Raw genomic sequence first — 23,008 nt, 5'->3', positions numbered from 1 at the left:
CAAAACAACTACGTAACTCTTCTACGCATTATCGTGGGTGGCCCTTCCGACCCTCTTTCTGCGTCTAGTTTCGGAATCGAGCGACGAAAACGCGAAACTTATCCGTGGATATCTCGATGCCCGATGGATTTGCACAGCTCGTTCAATTTGGTCCAGCCTACAAAACTTACTACCTTCAAAAAGAAGAATTGCGGTAAGGCACGCAATTTTTGGTGAATGTGAAAACAAGATTTTTGGCATTACAAAATTTAACTAAAATTGGTAAAATTTGTTTTTACAGAGGATGGCATTTGCACGGTATTTGGAGACCCTCACTACAAAACATTTGACGGAAAGATCTTCAACTACCAAGGCCCTTGTCGCTACGTCTTAGCATCTGATTGCAGTGGTGGGACCTTCTCCATTGAAGTATGGAATGATGTTCGGTACTCAAAATCCTTTTCCTGGACGAAATCTGTCGTTATTCGGGTGAGTAGTTGCTAATCGATTGCAACCTTAACTACGATGGTCAATTCTGCGAAATAGATTCATAGCTATTTTTCTTTTGACGTCTTTTTCCGCGCTTCGATGGGGTTGCAAAGTTGGGAGGTCGATGTCACGAAACCTTGGTCACGAAAGTGACGCAACGCAGATAACACCGGAGGGCCGCGCTGCTTGCTGTCGAGAATTGCGCAGTGCGCACGCACGTCCTTTTTTATCTGCCGGCTTGATCGTTTGCTCGCTTCAACGCGACACGCTCCTCTCTGATTGAAACGGCGAGACACCGTTCGGGCAGCTCATAATAATCGCTAGTTGGTGGGGAGGCAAAAGGTAAACAAAGCTTTACCTGACCAGACCTCACTACCCTTGTGCATTGCTCAGGAGTGCAGTAATATAGCAAACCCAAAAAGAGAAAAAGAAAGCAAAAATAAATAACACAAGCATATAAATATTCTGGAGATCACATTCCTATACACAAGATAGCTGCATTTAGGGAAACATAACTTAATGCTACAAACATTAGTAAGTGAGATCACTGCAACAGATAGCGGTCGGTAGTCTCATACACACGGGTCTGAAACCTAAAACACATAATGAATATTATTCTTATACATGATGATATAAATTCGCGTTACTATAGGATTAAGACCATAAAGAAAAAAGAAAAGCACCGGTGCCGGTGACAGCGGCCGAGCGGCCAAGCTCGCGTGCTCTGTGGCACGGGCAGTTCACGCGACTCTCTCGCGCGACTCGGCAAAGCGTTAAAAACAATCGCACGCCGTTCCGTATATGCGCCTCGGAGATGGCGGAGCGGGCGGCTGCACATTTGCCTCTACCAGACTCCGAACAACGGGCATTGGCTTCTTGTGCGCCCGACATCGTCATGCTGTAGCAGCCCCTCCTGGACGTTTCTTCAGCTGAGGGCGTAGTTCTACGCAAATGTGTGCAGCATAGTAAACCTATGCACCGACCAATTTTTTTTTTCTTTCTGGAGACTTGTGTTTCATGTTTTAATGTAACTGAAGCATTTTCTTTTTAAGTCGCAGTGTTCCGTGTGAAAGAAATATTGTAACTCATTGGTGATTTTTTTTCCAACCAGGTCAAAGACATGAAGGTTAAGCTAGGACAGTTTCTTCGAGTACGAATTAAGAAGGAACGCATTAAACTGCCCTTTGTCAAGTTGAGAGTCCTCAATATTCTTCAGGAAGATCACAACATTGTGGTCAGAATAAACAAAGGTAAGAATAAGCATTAAAATTTGACTGCTCTGCTTACTTTTCCTATAAAAGTGCAAACCTCTATAAAGTCTAGCGAAATTGCCATGGTTTCTTATTCAAATACATAATAAATATTGTAGTAGGGATGTTGAACCATGAAAAGTGTATTCTTCATGGGTGACTTGATTTGTATACAAAAAAAGTGTTTCGTTCAACTCCGACTGTGAGTATTGGGAAAACTTCAAAAAGATAAAACAAATATAAATGTCGCACAAATAACATGGGAGTTCTGACCAGTTTCAGTAGGCTGCTTCTTCAAAACCCTTTTTTTTTTTAATCTCTATTCACAACTTCAATTTCTCTCTCGAGGTAGAGAGAGAGGGAGAGAGAGGAGGGCATAATTATATGTTTCTGAAAATTGCTACCACAAGCCACTACCATATCACGATAGCTGCTGTATGAATTTTAATAAACAAAATATACTAATTAATCAGACATCAGACGAAAGAGTTTGTTGATGTTTTTCACACTGAAGCGGTATCAAAAGGTATAAGTTGGGCATATGCAAATTTAAGCTTTATATCGAATCACATAAAAAATAAATAGTCACCCCATTTTAATAATCTTTATTGAACTAAATTATGTTTAATTGGTGAAATAATTCTTATTTAACTATATAATTTTTAATTGAACTGAATAATGTTGATTATTGAATCGAATAATGTTTGCAAAATGTAAAAACCCCTATGAGGAAAGTATGTAATTTCTTATTACCAAGGTTTAAAATCTTTTTCTTTCTTAGCAGTATTCTCCAATTGTATTCTGCATACAAACAATGTTGCAATAAAAAATCTTTTTTTATGTTTTACGAAACAAAAAATAGGAACAGAATTACAAAGGTTATTCCCAATCAAGAACGTTGTATGTCCCTCAGAAATATGATTGAACTCTCATAACACTACGCAACGTACAATAAATGAAATTATGCACTTGGCATAAACGAAACAAATAATCATCTGAATTTGAATCGGAAATTATATCATAGTCATTCTATGTATCCTAATTGTGTATATCCAGACTTGGCAAATGAAAATTTACTCCCAACGTTCGTGGCGCATCAAAACAACGTAATCTCTCATACACGTTAATAAGCAGCGTAATGTGTTTTGTTTATGTTTTAGAAGAAAGTCAAACCTTGTAACATTGACAAAAACAAAGCTTTAACACTCAAGATGTTCCCGCACGAAACTTGCCTGGAGGATGCGCCTTTCCCTTCGCGAGGGCGCGCTGCGGGAAAGTGGCATCTGCACTTTACCACAGTGCATCAAAGCCACGGGGAAAGCGCACTCAACGGAGCATACGCTACAAGCGCCCGTTGTCACCGATTAAAAGAAATAGTGAGCGTAGTTCTTGCGTTGCACGAAGTAGTCCTTTCAAACATTTAATGCAAAAAAAAAACTATTCTGTTGGTGTTTTTGATTATTTGAAAAGTGTGAATTTGAATAAAATATTAAATAACTGATCTTAACTGCACATGGAAGTACTGTTCATTCGCCACATAAAGAGGAAACTTTGCGACGCCGTGCGTGCAGCCGAACCCTTTTTACGACAATTCTTGGGGTGAAAACGAATTTAGAAAGAATCTGATATTTAAATCGAAGAGGAAATTGAATATAACAATATTTGGATCGATATATGGCAATTAAAAATGTTCATAAGCCTAGTAAAATTGAACATATTTCTAACGAGCAGTGCGGGACCAACGAGAGAGTTTATTATTGAGATCACTTCATTCTATTAGTTGAGCGCGAAAATTACGAAGTGGGACACCAAAACAAGTCTACCGCGTGGCGGTGTGACCATGCGACTTTTGCTTTGTTTATTTGAGGAAGTGAGGGAGCTATATTAGCTAGTGCAGTAATCCGCTGTTAACGCAAAGTCTGATATTTTGCAACATTGGTGAACACAAATCTTTGTTGTGTGCACTGATCTCTATGACAATTGCTAGATCGCGTTTCCCGGTCCCGCGAGCGAAGCGACCAGACGGCCGTCTTGCGTAGACGAATTGCGGTTTTGCTAGCGTTGCAAAGGCTGGCGGCAGCTTGCTGAAGACACGTTTTCTACTCATTCGTCGTCATTCACTGAAGAATTTTTTTAACTTTCCTGTGTAAGCGTTGAGACTTTCCGTTTAGAACACGTGGAAAATTTTATGAAAGCGCAGTGCCGCAGGAAATAAGGCAGAACTCGTACAAAACAAGCCTCGCCGGTCTCGCCGGCATGATCAATGCTTCCTTGGCACGCCGAAATGCTCCGTCTCTGTGCCTTCACACGCTTGGATAGCGATCAAGAATTGGTGCCGCGGCAAAGTTTTGCAGTTGTGTAGCGCGTAGATGTGTTTGCATCATGTATCGGCCGCGGAGTTCTGGATCGTCCAGCTGTTCCGGCGATTTGTTATCACTAAAGGGGGGAAAGCAATCTGTACGGTTGCTCTTAGGCATTACTAACCATGGATATCTTTCAAATCTACTCTAATGGATCACATGGCAGCACAAATAGAGTTACTTTGTGGAGCAAGGAGGGTTTTCGAAGGCAAAACTACAAGAGAGCGAGAATTAAACTTTTTGAAGCGCTGCCCATACGGTCGTGTGCAATATGTTGACTAAACACAAATAGGCGAGCCGCGCGCAAACGTCAAGTACAATAAAGTAGGTTGATAATCAGCCAGCACTGATCAGTGATGAGGAGCTGTTGTGCGCGGTGTTCTGAAAACCGTCTAACGACGAAAAAAAGACGTACCTTCCTTCCCCCCCCTCTTCCGTGTCCACTGGACGCTGGATCAAGCTCGTTTCTGGACTGCGAGTGCAGCAAGTTACAAATACAGTCGCCCGAATAAAGTAAAACGCTGCTCCAGAGGCACATACGGCTTCACGCACATTGCGCTCGCAAAACACATTCACACGGCGCCAAAGCTTGATCGGTATCCAAGCGTGCGAAGGCACAGAGACGCAGCACTTCTGCGTGCCAAGGAAGCTTTGGTGATGCTGCGAGACCGGCAAAACTTGCTTTCGACGAGTTGTGCCTTTTTCCTGCGGCACTGCGTTTCCGAAAAAGTTCCACGTGTACCGTAATCAACTGACAAGTGCCCTGACAAAAGCAAGGGAGCGTTATCATCAGGAATCCTTTGGAAACACTGTAGGTCGTTCTGACCTTATGTGGACGAACTTAAATTCAGTTATAGAGGGCAAATGTTCCCATCGTGTAGAACGCATCATTTCTGCAGGGGATTAATTAACTGGCGTGTCGTTGGCAAACGCACTTAATGACACTTTTGTTGATTTGCCTCAAATTAACTGTAGAGATGCCGCATATGATAATATAACTTTTAGAATTAGGGATTCCATTTTTTTAATGCCAGTTGCTGATAAAGAGGTGTCTACTCTCTTTATGAAATTAAAAAAAATAGCCATAGTTGGGATGCCTATGGTATGCAGATTCGGCCGGTAAAATATGTTTTACCACTGATCACTCCCTTCCTTACATTTTTAATCTATGTTTTTCAACTGGGGGTGCTTCCGCAACTTATGCAAAAAGTTAGTGTCTTTACGTTATAAAAAGGGGGAGAAGAACGACATAAATAATTATAGACCTATCTATGTCTTGCCGGTTTTTCATAAGGGCTTCGAAAAACTTATACGTATTCGTCTGTCTAATTTTTTTGAATAAGTATCGTGTAATTGTTAATGATATCGATTTGGGTTTATGAAGCATCATTCGACAGATCTTGCATGGCTGGAACAAAAATAATTTCTTTGAGAGATTTTTGAGTAAACCACGTGGCTTTAGCCGTATTTATTGATTTTACGAGAGCATTTGATTATCTAAACTATAACTTATTGCTAAAAAATCTTTATGGAATTCGGGGTCAAGCGCTTAAGTTGCTTCAGTCATATTTGAGTAATCGTAAGCAGTTTGTCTATTTGAATAGCTTTTCATCTGAAACAAGGTCTGTTTTCTCCGGTGTACCACAGGGGATTATTTTGGGACCTTTGCTATTTAACATTTATATTAACGATACTGTTAACATAGGTCCTCTTGCTAAATTTGTTATATAGGCAGATGAAACAACCCTTTTATTTTCGGCTAAGACTAGTGATGAACTTATCAACTGCGCAAATGATACTTTAACAGGGCTGCGAAATTGGACATCAGACGACGGACTTAAAATTAATAGTGGTAAAACCAAAGCAATTCTCTTCTGAACCAAAAATTATAAAGAAAAGTCTCGTAATAAATTCAAATGTTAGAGATAGTAGAGAATTTCAAGAGTCTTGGCGTTATTTTTAACCAGTATTTGTCTTGGGACGATCATGTAAGCTATATGCGTCCTAGATTGTCCAGGGTCATTGGATTAGTCTCACGAAACCGTTTTATTTTACCAAACAACTTTAAACTACTTATATATCAAACTCTATTTATATCCCACTTAAACTAATGCCACCTGGTATGGGGTACAACCACTAGTTCAAATCTACAAAAAAATACATCCATTACAAAAGAAATGTGTCCGCCTCATTGCGAATGTTTCTTATATTTCAAGCACCCAGTGTTTGTTTGAAAAAATATTATTTATTGCGTGTTTTCGATGTGTACGCGTATAAACTTGTGGTCCGCTTTAAGGCAGGAAAAAAAAAAGAAACGTGGATATTCTGGCCGAACTTTTCCAAACTAAGGGAACATGTTACCTCTTATCCAACTCGTTCGGCGGCACGTTGGGCTGTGCCTCTTTGCCATAACAACTATTCCATGCAGTCTCTAAAGTATATGCTACCTACTTTGCTAAATTTCCACTTAAACAAAAACTTTGGTGTAATGTCTGTCACAATGCAAGATTTATTTTCTTATTTGAATTGAATATATTGGTTTGTGCGATAGGTTGTAATCTAGTTTATTTCTATACAGTGTTGATACTTTGCTGTTGTTTTGTATTTCACTTTGTGATATGAAACTGTAAGGGAGCAGGGGGCTCCAACAAGCTGTTAAACAGCTTTTTCCTTCCTCCATTCCTGTGTTGAATGGGAAATAAACATTATTACTATTATTATTATTATTATTATTAATACTATTAAGTCTCAACGCTTACACAGGGTCTTAAAAAAACTTCTTCAGCGAATGACGACGAACGAGTAGAAAACGTGTCTTCAGCACGCTGCCGCCAACCTCTGCAACGCTAGCAAAACCGCAATTCGCCTATGAGCAAGATGGCCGTCCGGTGGCTTCACTCGCGCAGCAGGACCGAGCGGGGAAGCGCGATCCATCAATTGTCATAGAGATCAGTGGTTATGTGAGTGTCACAAAAGAGATTTCTGTAGCTGCCATATATTCATTTATCGCTCATTCCAAGCGGTCTTCAGAGTAGAATCAATTTTTCCGAAATTTGTTCCCAAAAGCTAAAAAAATTACTGAATTTGAAAGTTAAACATAACATAATGATTTGTTTTGTTTCTTCATTCTCTCCGTTCTTTTTTTTTTTTTTTTTCCTTGGGCTTGCTCATTATTAAGTCTTGTCATTTTAATATATTCGAATTTCTGAAAAAATATAAAAACTATGTATATAATTTTTTATGGTTTCATGACAAATCTTTCTTTACATTGTCTTTGACAGGAGTCAAAGTTGTCTGGGATGGAGATAACTATGTGGAAGTGTCCGTGTCTCCTACATACAAGGGAAAGTTGTGTGGCCTTTGTGGCAACTACAATGACAAACAAGATGATGACTTCATGTCGAGGAATGGCACTCGTCTCACGGACCCGAACGCATTTGGAAATTCATGGCTGGTTCGCATTACATTTGTTATGTACTTATTTATGTGTATTCGTTGAAATTACTTCAGTACTGCTGGAACATAACGTAAGGAGTGAGAGCAAAAAGAGTTTTTAAATTAATTGATGTACATGGATACCCATCAAAATGCACATTAAAGAGCACACCAAAAAGTCAATAAAATGACTGAGTAACAAAACGAAAAATCAACATCTATTAGATATAGCAAATAATGTCAAGTACCAACATCAACAGAAGTTGTGTAGTACTGATTGTCTTAATCAAAATATCGGGGTCAGATGTGTAAATAAAATCTGATGTTCGTTCCATTCGTTTCTATTAAAAAAAAAAAGCTAAGTTTTTTTGTTTTTTTTTAGGGGCCAGCATTATATTGTTAATTTTTTCTTATTTCGTTGACATTCTGTATCCTGTGGCATTTTACTGAAAGCCTTTACTCTACTTGGCAGGTTGGACGTCGAAAAAAATGCTTAAGACCTCCTAAAAGACCCAGCCATCCTCTGGACTGCAGGCTCAAGGACTGGAGTTTGCGTTTACAAAACCTGCAGAACTGCAATAATATCAAGCAGGGTTCTTTCAAGCTTTGTCATAAGGCTGTTGAAGCAACTCCATACTTCAGGTAATTAGTGACTGGTTACTCCTAATTGTTTTTTTTTTTTTAATGTAAAGACTGAATGTTGTATAACTCATTTTAATTATATTTAGATTTAGTGCATGAAGGACTTTAAACTATTTTACTTTGGAAATATTACTAATATTGAACTTGCTCATCTATAAAACTTATTTTTGCTCAATACCTTTTGTAGGGCTGTTCATATAGCTATCCTCTCTAAGTGTTGTATTATATACTGTAGGATTTATAAAGGTCAGTATTGCTTTTTTACATAATATATAGCCGAAAGTCAAATATGTATGCCAAGTGCACAGATGGTAATTGTTGACTTTCATCTTTATTATATCACATTATCTTATCTGTCTATATATCTATTGAGGAAGGAATAGTCAAAAGGTCGGGGGCATATGAAAAATAAATTTGATCATGGCTGGGCACTTGCCGTCCATCCAGAGCCGAGTGTAACTGCCCACTCCTCAGTTGTTTACTGGGGCTCTGCTCATAATCTTACCTGCTTCGCAATAATTCCTTAAGACTGAATTGTTTGCTCAAAGAATTAGCTCAAAAGTGGAGGCATGAAAGGATTGTCTCTAGTGTTCTGTAATTACATGATGTTTTTTTGTTTTTTGTTTTTTTTGGTACGCTAGATCCTGCATGTTGGACATGTGTGAATGCCTGCCATCGGACAAGTGTTACTGCGACTCTCTGAACGCATATGCAAGAGAGTGTAGCAGAGCAGGAATTCAAATAAACTGGAAGAACTCAACTAACTGCCAAGGTAAAATTAATTTGCCAAATTTCATAGGCTAGAATTGTTTGTGATATCCTTGGAAAATACTAGGACAGCAATTGACATTTTGATGAGGCTAGATTTCATGTAAAAATGTCAGCTACCATTCCAGACATCATTCTTCGGATTCCCTTCTTGGCTAATTTAGCCAGTCATGGTCTTGCTCCCTAGCTTGCTTAAAATTGGAGCCACTGTGTTTCCCTGATGCTAATAGCGCAGTGGCATTGGAACAGGGAGTGCAGGAGGGGGTGCGGTCGCCTACCCAGCCATTTCAGACATTGCTAGTAAACATTTTGGGGGGACCCCCTCCCATCTCCCAACCACTTCCGACGCCCCTGTAAGGAAAAGTCAGGTTTTGGAACACCTCCCTTTGGGCATTGGTTTGGATGGCAATGTCCAGACCAACCAACTGTGCTTTCTCCCTCTCCGATAGGCATGCATTGCCCACGGAGCTCCTACTACACCACCTGTGGACCCCCGTGCCGGCGCACATGCAAGAACTACCAGCAGGCACGGCCGTGCCGACGCAAGTGCCAACCAGGCTGCCAGTGCAATCCGGGCCGGGTTTGGCACCGGGACCGCTGCGTGCTTCCCAGCGAGTGCCCCCTGCCCACCTCCTGATCTGTGCGGCAGGGAGGTCCCTCCCGAAAGAGCCGCTTCCGCCGGCCCCCATGGGCACCGCCCCCCAAAGCCAAGCTCACGGCCAAGCCTACCTCCGAGCACGTTTCTGAGCCCGAGCTTGTGCACGAGCTTGGGGGTCATTTGTCGACCTGGCGCTCCAAACAGTTGCAACCACCCATGGTTAATCATTGGGGTCATTGAAAAAGGGGCAGGCTTCCACATTTTTTAGGAGGATATTTGTCCTGGGTACTGTTTGGTCAGAGGAAATGGCAGCTCTGGTAACTCAGCCACACATAAACAAAATGTTTTATTTTGGAGAGTAGTAGTACCAAGAAACGGAATCGGAAACTCGAGTCCAAAAACCGGTCGTCATTCGGAGATATACTCCGTCTGCCCCCGAGTAGCAGTAGACCAGGAGATACAGCCTTGCTTGGTCAGTTGGGCATTGTCTTTGCACCACGTATGTGCACTTTCCCTGTATGCGTACTGGTGGAGAATGTGGATATGTGCTGCAAGGCCACCAGTTTATTCGTCCAGAATGAAGCCCTTACTGCAATGGCAGCTTAGGGGTCGACTGAGTATAGTATACCGCACAAGAAAATTCCAACATCATTTCGTTTTTATGAGTGATATCCCAGTTTTTGGTGTCTTAGTTCCCATAATTTGCTAACATGTCTCAGACTGGGTACACATTGTTGTGATGAAAAAAAAAGAAAAAGATATAGGTACACATCAATTTAAAGGGAGGGATAAGGTCCATTTTTGACCCTTTCTGCCAACACCCATGTTGCCTGAGGATAAGTATTGCAGCCTGTTGACGGTTGATTTGTTTTCGAACATGTGTATAGGAACAGTTTGTGCTCAAGATCACACCACTTCATGAAATGTGTCATTCTTGACTTGGCATGGAAGAAATTATTTAAAAAAACACAGTCACATTTCTCAATTTTTAACAAGGTCCTTCTATAACAGGATTAAAAAAATGTAACGTCCTTTGAAAACAGTGGGTATGTTTAGCATTTAGAACTATGGCAGTGCAATAGGGTTCTTGGGAGATAAGATTGGTCACAATATTTTACAAAATCCTGAAGTCTGTCGAACATATAGACAACACAATTTTGTAAACACCAAGGCCAAAGCCACGAAAAAACATTTGGTATAATATTTATTAAAATTCAGTTGGTGAAAGTGCCATTCCAGCTCTAAGATGCTTATATTGAAGATATGATACCCTTTGAGCCCTACATTTCTAAAAAGCAGTCAACCAAACAGGTAGTGCAAGTACATAGGCAAGTTCCTTTTATTTCTGACCATCATTAGACATATTTCCCCTTCAGATATGCCAGGGAAGCCCCATATTCTGCATAGCAAATTTCAAAAGCCTGCCTTGTTTACTGTACTGGCACGGCATGGCATATCTCAGCTTGAGGCCTAAGGATTTAGCATGTTCAAGCCGTGCAGGTTCAAGCGTAGTCGGTTGTATGGTTCCTATCATTTCAACGAAGGTGTGTCCAGGTCAACTGTGAAAAAATCAAGTCTGATGGTGCTCAGACATTGGCATTGTGGGTTTCTCCTTGTGCGGCCTAGGCCTCGAAAATCCCACTCCGCAGCGAGCTCACAGAGCTAGCGTGCTATGCTCTGTGAGTGCAAGTCAAACGCCAGTCACACGTTGGTAATGTTAACTGCGTGTTTATTGCTCTAATAACAACTATGTACGCTGGCGGCCGCCGTCGAAGCGGAATAGTCCTCGGTTCGAACGGTCGGCCACAAAGGAGTCCAACGGGGAAAACACTCACCGGGATGCTGGCCGTGCTCGTAGTAACCTTCGCATGCGCCGTCAGTTCCCAGGAGAATCTCCCATCCCTTGGCTCCCGCTGGTTTTGTTGGGTTTACCGGGGCTCAGTAGCCAATCAGGAGTAGACGGGTCCGCTCTTCTTTGTTTAGGGGTCCGAGGGAATCCACCCAGAGGAGGACAGGGTGGCCACCCCATCAGAGTACAGCCCTCTCCTTTCGCTAGTGCCCATATGGCCGCAGCGGTGGCCCACACAAACCCCATTCGCAAGTGTTAAGGAACCACAGTTCCCACAGCATCAGCATTCTGGTCCAATTGACTCGGAGCTGCATAGCTGATGACTCATGTTCCGAGCCTGTTCATATTTATGTATGTCAAAAAGATGTGTATTCGCAGTGCTGTGTGTGCAGTTTGTTTTCGTTGTATCATCCTTCATATCATTACATGTTTCTAGTACCTTACTCTGAGTGTGTGCATTCAGTTTGAGCTTCATCATTTGTTTCATTGTTCTATTGTTTTATTTTGAAGTACTCGTCTTTTTTATCTGTGACGTTTGTTCAAAGTTGCATCAGTTCGACTAAAATTGTATATAGTAGCATTGTAAAAACATGTGAGATTATGGTATTTTTTGTTTGAAAGTCATCTGTTTTCCTTGCATCTTCATTCACTCATAAATTTTTCTTTCCCATTTTAGGCACAGATCTGATCAGTAGCTGCATAAGTACACAATAATCTCACCTGGTCCCATTCCACTCAACTTCTAACATACATTTATATTGCTCTTTACTATTGATGTGCAGTTTCCTAGAACTGTGAATGCACATTCAGAACAATGTGCATCGAGTATGTTTCTCTTGTGATCAGCTGCCTACATTAAAAAATAATAATAAATTACCTGTTGACCAACAGTACAAGTAAAAAAAGTGACAACTCTGAATTCATGGTGATTCAGGTTGAGATTTTGCAATCCCTGTGCAAAACTTTAGATGTGTTTTGGGGATTTTGATTAACTGACTCATTTAAAGTAATAAGTCAGGCAAGCTGATACAGGTGATTCTAAAAGGACAGACAAACTGAAGTCTGAACACAATTGAGATTTCTGTTTGTCCATCCTTTTAGTTAGTTCTCTTAACTCACTCAATTTAGCATGTTTCTAAATGTCATGTTGTGTTTATTTTATTTGTTTGTTTGTTTGTTTGTTTGTTGTGGGCTTGCCACTATACTTTTGGTAGCTGTAATGCATGAACTAACGTACATTTAGAGCTAAACGCCTCTTTTCTCCAGATTTTTTTTAATTCACGACTTTCAGAAATGCTGGCAGCATGCCAAGGCAGCTGAATTCGGTTTGAGATTGGATATGTTATTCCCAGATACAGTAAATAGTATAGTAGCAAACAAAATGAAACTGAATGCTGGTTACAGTTCAGTTTTCCTCTTTTGTCCATGAAACATTGCTGTACTATACAATAGGTGACTGTTAATTAATTTAGGACACTTGCTTCATATAAAAAAGAAGCTATTGTGCACAAGTGGTGCACACCTTATTCCAGGTCTGAGAAATATTTTAAATCTGTTGAATTATGTCATCTATCTATTTAGCCTTTCAAAAGTGCCATTCTTTATTACTTTATACACGTTGCAACCTAAAATTAACCATACTCAATCTTCCCTCGATTCTACAATGCCTGATATATTCTCAGTGGTTTTATTAGCATGTAACTGGATATTTAAAATGCAAGTCAATGCACTATCTTCACAAAATAGTGTTTCTTGAAAATAGGAGCAGTACCAAAAGATAACAAATAAGCCCAAGGAAAGTGTTAGAAATAGAGAACAGAAAGTAGCATTTTCACATTAAATAAAGCATCCAGTGTATAACAATACAGATCAAATTGAATGTGATTAGAATACTCTCTAACAGTATGAAAGTCTCATGGACTTACTTAAAACAAAAATATAATATCTCTAGAATTTGTCCAATGCAGAAGTAATTTTTTTCTATGCAAATCATATATCTTGTGTAGCTGATCCTGTTGAACATTTTATTGGGTTGTTGTGTTTGTGTTTCACATGAATAATTGTTAAACAAGCCACTATCAAGAAAGTTACGGGAAAAAATATGAACTACTAAATTTCCTCAATTTGGATTCGGCAATCTTTGGAAGAATGTAAACCCAGAATTGCTTTTTTGTAAATAAGACCTTTATGAAGGAATTAGGGAGAGTTGTGGATAAATTACGAAACCCCAATATTGTTTTGCTAATACAAACACAATTTTAAAAATAATTTTTAATTATTTGTGGGCAAAAAATCAAAACATCCACAGAGCATTTTCTCAGTGAAGTATGCTTTACTTTACAATGATCAAAGAATTAATCTGATAAAGGCAAATATCCACAATGGCAAGCATTGTGACCGCACACAACTCAACTCGCTTCCAAATCGATTAAATTCAACCGAGTTGTTCAGATAGCTTTCACTGCTTTTACGTAATGTTCAGTTCAAAAATAAAGTAAAGCATTACTCAATCTACTAGATCAAATCTCCCTCAATACTAGCCTGTTTCAAGTTGCGAGTAATAAAATATTTCATAGGAAATGGAGGCTAACTTGTTGATTTCAGTCACCAGTGAAAGATTGCACATCTGTAAAATACCGAGCAACCACCCACCAAAATGTTGCAGATAATTACAAAACAAAAAGGGGCACGGGAGCTTGTTAGGTCCAAGAGCAGAAAAGTAGAAGGACCATATGGTAGAGTAGGCCCTTGCTTGATCCAACGGGATGGTATAGGAACAATTTAGGAGGGGCCTGGAGGAACCCCTAATTTTTAAAGCAGTCACAACGCTCTACTCAAGCCTGCTTCGCACCGGCGCTCTCGTGTCAAGCTTCCCCGCTCGGCACTGGCACACACGCATTGCATAAAGCTTCACCGCTTTACACTGGCGTGTTCGGAGAAGCAGCTGACGAGGAGGAGCGTCTCGGTTCGCTCGGTCAGGTGGACTCGGGCGTCTGCTGCTGTGGGCACTTGATATGTCCACTTATAATTCAAAGGTCTTAAAAGTAGGGGTGGGTGATTATTACGACATGGGCGCATGCTCCACATTTTACTATTCACTAAAATCGTGCCATTTTGGGGGGATAACGACAACAAAAGAACTGGAATGTTTCCTTAAAGCCACGGATTAAGTATGGTTTATTAAATTCAGCAATATATTGACTGTTGGCTTAGCATTATGGCACTATTGTTAGTTTTATGGTAAAGAATGACAAATAAATCTTTCGTGCACATATGTACTTTCTAGATAGATTTCACACTTCAAGTGCTTGGTGTCGTGTCTACCTGGACATTTGCTGTTGTGATGATTCAGTATTATAACATGGAGCTGTATTTGTTGTCTACTAAGAAAGTTTTATTCTGCATGTTGTGGTTAACTTGTGGAATTATTAGTTATTGGTACTAAGTACATTAGTTGCATGCTGCTTGTAATAATCCTGCTGATTCACACTTGGAAATCTTTCTTTTTTAAACAATTCAAACAGTTTCAGTTGTGAGGCACATCTGATGATGCATACTGCTACTGTCACATGTAATTATTGTTGTGATTGTGTAATTTATTCAAGTACTACTCTCTCATTGTGCTTTATCAATGTGTGTGCCATTTGCAGTTTCAACATCTATCACAACCCTCTGTTTCTGCACCTAAAAATATTATGCTCCATTAATTTTGGTGGTACTGTATGGAGTTAACATCTCATTTCTATTTGTTCTCTTTCCAAGTGAGCTGATCATTTCTACTTCTGTTCTACACCAGTGTTGGAACCAATGTCCTCCAGTGGCATTACAAAACCCATTATTGAGGTAGTGATGAGTCATGTTCATTTGCTCAAAACTAGCATGTGACACAACTTCTGCATTATTTTACCCTGTGATATAATATGCATTGTACTTAACTGTTCAATCATTTAACTTATTTCACACATGTATGTTTTGTAAAATTTTTAAACATGTTGCATAACCATTTTCCTTCACAAAAGAAATATAATCCTGGGTCTGTTTTATGTGGTCACAGAATTTGCCAGGAAATATTTGTAGAGTATGACTTTGTATACCCTTGGATGATTTCACATTCTAAACCCTGCACACTTGTAGCATTGGGACTGTAAATCCTTGGTCTTTATTGAAACTGTGCACACAATATAGAATAGCCTGCCTCTGTTATTTGGCTATCAAGTTGACATTTCTTGGGATGCAATTCCAACAACTATGTGCACAAATAATTTGCCGTTAAAATACACTAATCTTAAATTGACCCTTTGGGAAATGAAGCATATGGCTTCATGCATACTTCTACATTTACACAGTCCTGCTTTGACAGTGTTACCCTCTGACCACTTAGAACTGCACTGTTAATGTAGGAGGTGTGTCATCTTGCTTCATGCTTCAATAACAAAAGCTTGCACAAATGTTAGTGCCACTTTATGTACATAATAGTTGATATAAAGAATGTTGTGGTTTAATGTTGTGCAGAACTCACTTGTGATTACATTGCATTGAGAAAACATTCACTAAAAACGCAACCTCTTTACTTTCATTGGCAGTCATCTTTTTTATACTCCCATGCAAATTTCGTGACGTCCAATTATACTGTTACACTCGATCTGTGCAGAGTGTGTAACCCAACAAAGATGACATTCCAGAGCCCACTGTTACCATCCATCCAGAATGTTTCAAGAATTTGGTAGTTGCATTGGCACTCATGTTTGTAATTACCGGTCCGAAAATTCCAGTACCATACTAAGAGCAAACTTTTCAAGAAATTGGAAATGAGACCCGAGCCCTTCAGATTACCGCCACCACGAAATAAAGGCATTCTTCCTCTGTTGCTGTATATTCTCTCTCATATGCATGTAGAAAAGCAGAAAAAAAAAAACCTGCAACTAAAATTGTGGGATTTGACTTCCATGCTGACAAGTAGCACCACCAACACCTGTAAAGCTCTGCAGACCCATAGTATATCCAAAATAAAACCACCAAATGTGACAAGAGGTACCCGAATTCTCCAGAGGACAGGTTGAATGTGGATACAGCATACCACCGATGCAGGTGGCATGCAAGCTCCAAAATTTGCATATTGTATGGGCGTGTTAAAACACTTTAAATGTGCAAGGCTGCAGTTGCCTCAACTAAGATGATTCGGGTAGGTCTCGCTCAACAGCCAATGCTAAAAGGAACATCTTTGACTTCTATCATTTTTTTTTTTTTTAAGCAAGAGAAATTATCAAGATTGTGCCCTCTGGAAGACAACACCAATCTGGATGCAATGGTCCTGCTGTCTTTATGGGACACAGGTTCCTCTGCAGAGTTTCGCATTCAGGCATTCGTTTGGCTTACATAATGCTTCTGGCATCCCGTTTTCTTGCAGTGCTGTAAAAGCCAAAAGTGCAAGATGTGCAGCTTTTTTATTATTTTTTTTATTTTGGGGGGGAGGGGGGGGGGAGGGGGGGGTGACAACCCAGAAGTGCAGCCAGTGGGAACAATGAAAAACGTTTGGGTATGCAGAAAGGAAGAGATGCCGAGATGTTGAAGGAGGGAGAGAGAGAGAAGAGAATTTGAGTCGAAGAGTGCGCCAAGCGCGCATGTTTAGCTCAGTATGGCCGGCGGTTGAGAAATGGTCAGCTACGCGTGTTTGTTGTTCTGAAGGAAGGTTTCCTGACAATCTTCGGGTGATGAGACGGCGGTGTTCACGGAATCGTTCGTGCAGCCGTCGGTCAGTCTCTCCGAAGTACAAAACGTCAGGGCAGTTCGCGCAGGAAATGGCGTAGATGACATTGGCCGACTTGCAGGTCTGGTTGTCGGGAATTTTGAGTTTAAGCTGTTGCGGGGGGCCAAGGTGCTTGCAAGTCAGGCATTTGGGAACATTACAGGGCATGGTGCCAGGTATGATGCCAACCGGGTCTGTGTTGGTTTTCGCCTTGAGGCTACTTTTGACAAGAGTGTGGAGGTTCGGTGGACGGCGTAAGCGATGGAAGGAGCCCTGGGAATTTGTTGGGAGATGTGCAGATGAGATGTTGCAGAGAGGAGTTTGTGTGCTAGTTTTGGGACTTTAGGGTGGTACGTAACTATAAGGGGGTTCTTTTTGTCTTTAGGACGGGGGTTTGCGAAAAGAATGCCATGCCTATAGAAATGCCGAAGACTCGTCGTTTAGCCGTCTCGAGCAAACGGAGAGGGTAGCCCCGGTCGACGAAGAAGGAAATCACTTCGGCCACTTTGTTTTTAAAGTCGACAAAGTTGTTGCATATGCACCGCAGGCGGAGGAACTGTGAGAATGGAATGGAGTCTTTTTGAGATCGAAGGTGGCAGGCGGAGTAGAGAGAATCGGTGAGTTTATAATGAACGGAGGTTTCAAAGAGGCCCTTGTCCACTAATATGCGGAGGTCCAGGAAAGTCACAGATTGGGAAACTGATGCGAATTTCAGAGAAGGGTGCGCTTCCGAGTGGCTCTGAGTGAAGTTGGCGACGGCGCTGGGAGACCCAAAGCCAAATATGTCGTCGATGTAGCGGCCGTAGAAATTGGGGTGCGGATTGGGGAGGGAATCAAAGAGGGCCATTTCCACATACCCCACAAAGAGGTTAGCGAAAGAAGGGCCCATCTTTGTGCCCATTGCAACCCCACATTTCTGACAGAAGAAAGAGCCGTCGAATTGGGAGGCGTTAAGGACTAGCACCAGCTCTGCAAGGCGGATAATGATGTGAGAGGGAGGGTCCAGATTTTGTCTCTGATCAAGAAAATGTTGCAGTGCCAGAAGGCCGTCCTGCTGGGTAATGACAGTGTAAAGGAAGGTAACATCCATGGTGAAGAGAACGGTGTCGGAGTTAGATGTGAATGTATGAGGTTGTTGGAGGAGATGCATGGTGTCTTTTATATAGCTAGGCAAAGTCTGGACGATAGGCTGCAGGATGGAGTCCACAAAAGCAGATATACGGGCAGTAGGGCAAGAGATGGCAGAAACAATGGGGTGACTGGGGGTGCCGACCTTGTGTATTTTTGGCAGAAGATAGAAAGATGAGAGCTGGGGGTGATTCACAATAAGGCCGCGGTCGGGAGAGGGCAACGTATTGAGTCAATAGCATGTTGAATTGTGGATTTAATTATTCCTTGGTACTGGTAGGTGGGGTCACACGGAAGGAGTTCGTAGAAGCTGGAAACAGAAAGTTGGCGATGGGCTTTCTCCCCGTATAGGTCTTTTCGCCAAACCACTATCGCACCACCTTTATCGGCCGGTTTGATGATCACTATGTCGTTAAGTTTTTGAAGGGAGCGGAAGGCAATTTCTTGTTCATGGTTGATGTTGCGAGCGAAGGACACCAGAGACGAAGATGACTGTTGTAGGATGTTACGGCAAGCGCAGATGCTATTGTCTGTCTCGGAGTGCTTCGACGCTGGGGGAGTCCAGATATTAGGCTTGGGGTTGATAAGTTTGAAAATGCTGCGTGTAAACCTAGAAGCAGAAGGTTCTTTAGAGAAGTGAGCATCTAGAAGAAGGCGTCTCAAGAAATGCTCGGATTCCGCGTGAAGAGTGAAAGGGTCAGGAGACCTTTGGAGGTTAGGAACGAAAGAAAGACCTTTGGAAAGCAAGGAGCGCTCGGGTAAAGTGAGAGGTAGGTCGTCCGGAATGGTCACCACTAGGGTGTTTGGAAGATTCAAAAGCTCATGCAAACCTTGTTGGAGGAAAGGGCGAAGTTTGTTGGATTTGGTCGTTTGCAGGTTCGAATAGAGCAAAGCATTCAGTGCCCGGATCTTATCAGTGATGATGCGGGCGTTTGTACGGAAAGGAGGACTGTCAAAACCTTGCAGGGTGGGCCTCGTGCGTGCAAGCTCATTACGGAGCTGAGCGCAGTGGTTCAGGTGGAATTTTAGATGTGCCCTTATTACCTGGAAGGCTGCTTTGTCGAGGATTTTGTCAAGTTGTTTTTTTAGGGGTTGGTCATGGAGGTGTAATTCGGTGCGAAGTCGGAAGCCCTTGGGGATGACTCTATGTCTGAAACAACACTTTAGGAATGCAGCATGTTTAGAAGCTTTTGCGATTTTGAGGGTAAGCGTGAGCGCTTGGAGCGTGGGATAAAACTGGGGGTGTGGAGCTCCATGGAAACTGGGAGGTGGATTGTTCAGTAGGGGATAGAGTTCAGGAAACAAACAAGGAACGGAGGAGTTGACACTCGCGTTGGACGAGGACATGGAGGCAGCAAGATAGTAGGAAGTATCCGAGAATGGGGTCGCTGCCGAGCAGAATGAGCTTAAACACGAAATTGCAAATATATGGTTGTGCTACTTGAACAAATATGCAGACAGGAAGGTATACACGTTTCGGGTGGACGCCCTTCTTGAAGTGATGATAGACGCGAAAAATGGAAAGGAATTTGACCAAGCCACTTGACATTATCCAATATTCACAGAAATTTCCGAAAATAACTCATGCACCTCCAATCACACCTGGGGCAATGCATACCATACCAGTTGTTGAAACAAAAAAAAAAAAAAAAACTTTTACAGGTTTTGTTGTGTCGTTTGTTTCTTCACTTCATCTTTTTCATCATATACAATGCATACCTGCCAACCTCTGAACTTTCAAATTCGTAAAACTCCCGCGGCCGCGAGGTGGGGGGGAAGGTGTTTACGCTAAGCGATGTGCAGCTTAACGTCAGCCTTGCCACCGTGCGAAACGCTTGCATCAGACGTGCACGTGCTACAGAATCCAAACTTTTCTTCCTTTTTGGGGGAATTCCGACGTGTAGGACTTCAGGAACACCAAAAAGTACCTCTTTTGAGGTCTGGAGTTCGCCATTTGCCGCGAAGCCACCGCGAACAGGGGAATGCTACGATTGCACGTGCAACAAAGACAGACGCTGCACTTCTCGCCTCGAAACTAGTCGAAACAGAAGCGCCCAACCAAGTCTGGACACGCCGAACCAACGTGCGCCGCTGAACACACGACCAAGGGCTTTGGATTGCTTTTGGATCTGTGACCACCGGATAGTAAAGTCACGACGCTGCCATGGACGGCACCTATCACCCTCTTGTGGCGGTAGTCACAAGGTAGCGAATTGCCCCTGTACGGAGGCCCACATTTCTCCTAGCTCCCCCCTTCCCGACATCCCACAATAAACAAACAAACAAACAACAAAAAATATTAAAAATAAAACTATAATTTTTTCACATAAAATTTGAAGCAAGATTCATAAAATCATAAAATTAGTCCCAATTCGTACATTTTACGAAAAATTCGGAAGAGTTGGCAGGTATGACAATGTTAACAAAAACTCCCAATTAGCTCGTGTCTGTTTTCTCTCTTGTGTCCGTCTTTTTTGCGCAAAACCATGTATCCCAATTAGCTGCATTAGTACTGTGTAGGGGAATGAAAGGGCATCATGAAAGATTGTGTTAAAAAGTACTTGTACTTTACTTTGAAAGTACATTGTACTTAAAGTCCATTGTACCTGGTGTACTTACTACTTTATTTGAAGTAGCCTCCTGCAATATGAAAAACCAGCTGGGACAGCATGGCAGAGGCGACGGCAGGCGGGTGCGCTGCGTGCACTCTGGGCGATTCCATTACGCTTCGCGGGGAGGACACCCATTCAGGGCTCAAACGGGCCTGAACATGTTTAAAAATTTTAGGTTGCGGTTTAGCGGAAGAGCGTGCTTTGTTGGCGTCGTGCCGAGAGATTTGGTCACAAAGGCTCAAAACAAGCTGGTCATCACTGTTTTTTATCAGTTGTTTCTCGTGTATAAAATGCCAGAACAGGCACTGCCAAATAAGCAAATATTAAACTTATACCCGAGTCCTATTATTAAAGATAAAATGGTTGAAGAGTGCATTTGTTGGTTGGAAGGATGGCACAGATCTCACACTTTAACAGAGTCAGAATAATTGCCTTGGCTCAGGCCGGTCTCTCTTGGACAGCCATTGTGGCGAGCACGCAATGCGCTTTAGCTAAGTCCTGAGCGAGTCCTCCCCTGGCGGTGGAACGACATTGCTCAGAGTGTGCGCAGTGCCCCCACCAGCCATCATCTCAACCACGCACTCCCAGGGGGTTTCTCATATTGCAGGAGACTGTACATAACCTCTTAATTACTTTGACATTTACTTCAAGTATTTTTTAGATGTACTTTATCCAACACTGGAGATAAGTTGCAGCTCGCGTGTTCCATAGAGGGAAACCAATTGCAGAAAGGCTGGTGAAAATCCGACTGAGAGCTTTGTGACAGAAACAGGTATTCATTTTGGCTGAAGGATGGGGTGTTGACGAACAATTTTAGGTCCTACCAGAAATTCGGCCTACTCCGGTATGTTGTTAGGCGAGCCTTTGCCACGGTTACCTATGGTTTTAATGAACCCTAAAGCTTTCCCATGCATAGCAGATAAAAGGCGTATTTAGATGCATTATACACGTGTAGCATTTATTGCTCGAATTCGTAGACTACGCGGCAGCTATATAAAAGACTGGCACTCACAGTGGCACGCGGCAATGGGACCTGCAATACGAGCACGTGAGGGCCGAAATTGTACTTGCACAAGCGAAGTGGGTGTGAGCGCCTACTCTCCCAACAACAGATTTCTTCGGATTCTGTCATTCTGGATGTAGATTTCGTCGCCGGTTGTGACGCTTGTCGGAGGTATGAGGGCGGCTGCCACATTCCTGTCCTCCACATTGAGAAAATTGAAAGTCGTGCACGCTGTCACGGTGGGATGCGCCTCGAGGCCGATTCTTTTGGACCTGAGGAACTTGACTAGGTTGGGGTCTATTCTCTCGTGCCTGTCGCCCATTCCTATGACCAGAACGTCGATCTTTGGCTCAAGCAAGGTGAACAGCGAGAACGCTTCTTCAGGCACGTTCTCCAGCGAACCCACGTTCCACTGCAGGACACTCCTCGGGAAAAGAGCCATCGGACCGATGACATAGAGCCCGTTGTTTAGACGAAATCCAACCGTGGAATACGAATCCACTAACAAAACATCGTCTCGGTCCTTGTTGAGTACGGAAACCGTGGTCTTGCCGTCACCTTCGTACGCGAACCCACGAAGTGTCCCTCGACACGACCTGAAGACGTTCGTGAGAAGAGTTCGCGTTGTTGTCGAAAGCATTTTCCCACGTATCAAGTATACTAACAAAGCAACTTAGCTACACCGCAATAATTCTATGAACTCTGCAAAGTGTTGCTTGCTGGCTGAACTTGCGGTGGGTCACCGTGAGTGGTGGTTGGTTGGGTGCACTGTGGTTGGGTGGGTAGTCGATCCAGGCCAGGTGCGGTCCAATGTTGGCTTCGGCTCGGCTGCGGCTACATTAGCAAAAAAGAAAAAGAAACCACGGGAGAAACAAATATTACAGGTGGCGCTTGGCACTAAACAAAGCGCAACGCTTTTAGTTCAACAACGACCGTAAATCAATGTCCTTAATACACCTATTACATCCTTGCTTTATGCACGTTTTTAAACTATCTTCGCTCAAAACATTTTGTTTTTATGCATAATCTAGAACAAAGCTTTGAGATCGAGGATTAGGTGGCGCCACACATCATCCAGTTTAAAGGCTTTAACTGCTCAGTGAGTTTAGAACTGTTCAGAACATATGGCTTTGAATTGCTGATTTTGTC

The 23,008-nt window shown here is 42.1% G+C and overlaps 2 protein-coding genes across 2 annotated transcripts in view; one reads left to right on the top strand and one right to left on the bottom strand.

Moving 5' to 3' along the window:
• LOC8030154 (BMP-binding endothelial regulator protein) overlaps window positions 1-16,237 on the top strand; it is a 251,568-nt gene extending 235,331 nt beyond the window's left edge. Inside the window, exons 11-16 of the mRNA XM_029971089.4 lie at window positions 281-468; window positions 1,580-1,718; window positions 7,360-7,532; window positions 7,986-8,155; window positions 8,797-8,927; window positions 9,373-16,237. Of these exons, the coding sequence (XP_029826949.2) occupies window positions 281-468; window positions 1,580-1,718; window positions 7,360-7,532; window positions 7,986-8,155; window positions 8,797-8,927; window positions 9,373-9,560 (989 nt within the window). The 3' untranslated portion in view covers window positions 9,561-16,237. The remainder of the gene's footprint in view (window positions 1-280; window positions 469-1,579; window positions 1,719-7,359; window positions 7,533-7,985; window positions 8,156-8,796; window positions 8,928-9,372) is intronic.
• Window positions 16,238-21,787: 5,550 nt separating this feature from the next.
• LOC8030153 (NADH dehydrogenase [ubiquinone] 1 alpha subcomplex assembly factor 3) lies at window positions 21,788-22,677 on the bottom strand. Its single transcript, XM_029971088.4, has one exon. The coding sequence runs from the start codon at window positions 22,497-22,499 to the stop codon at window positions 21,951-21,953; it is 549 nt and encodes a 182-aa protein (XP_029826948.1). The 5' UTR covers window positions 22,500-22,677; the 3' UTR covers window positions 21,788-21,950.
• Window positions 22,678-23,008: the final 331 nt, after the last annotated feature.

The sequence above is a fragment of the Ixodes scapularis genome, unplaced genomic scaffold, assembly GCF_016920785.2.
Source record: "Ixodes scapularis isolate PalLabHiFi unplaced genomic scaffold, ASM1692078v2 PGA_scaffold9__187_contigs__length_104089568, whole genome shotgun sequence".
Taxonomy (NCBI): Eukaryota; Metazoa; Arthropoda; class Arachnida; order Ixodida; family Ixodidae; genus Ixodes; species Ixodes scapularis.
This window is presented reverse-complemented; position numbering and strand designations above follow the sequence as displayed.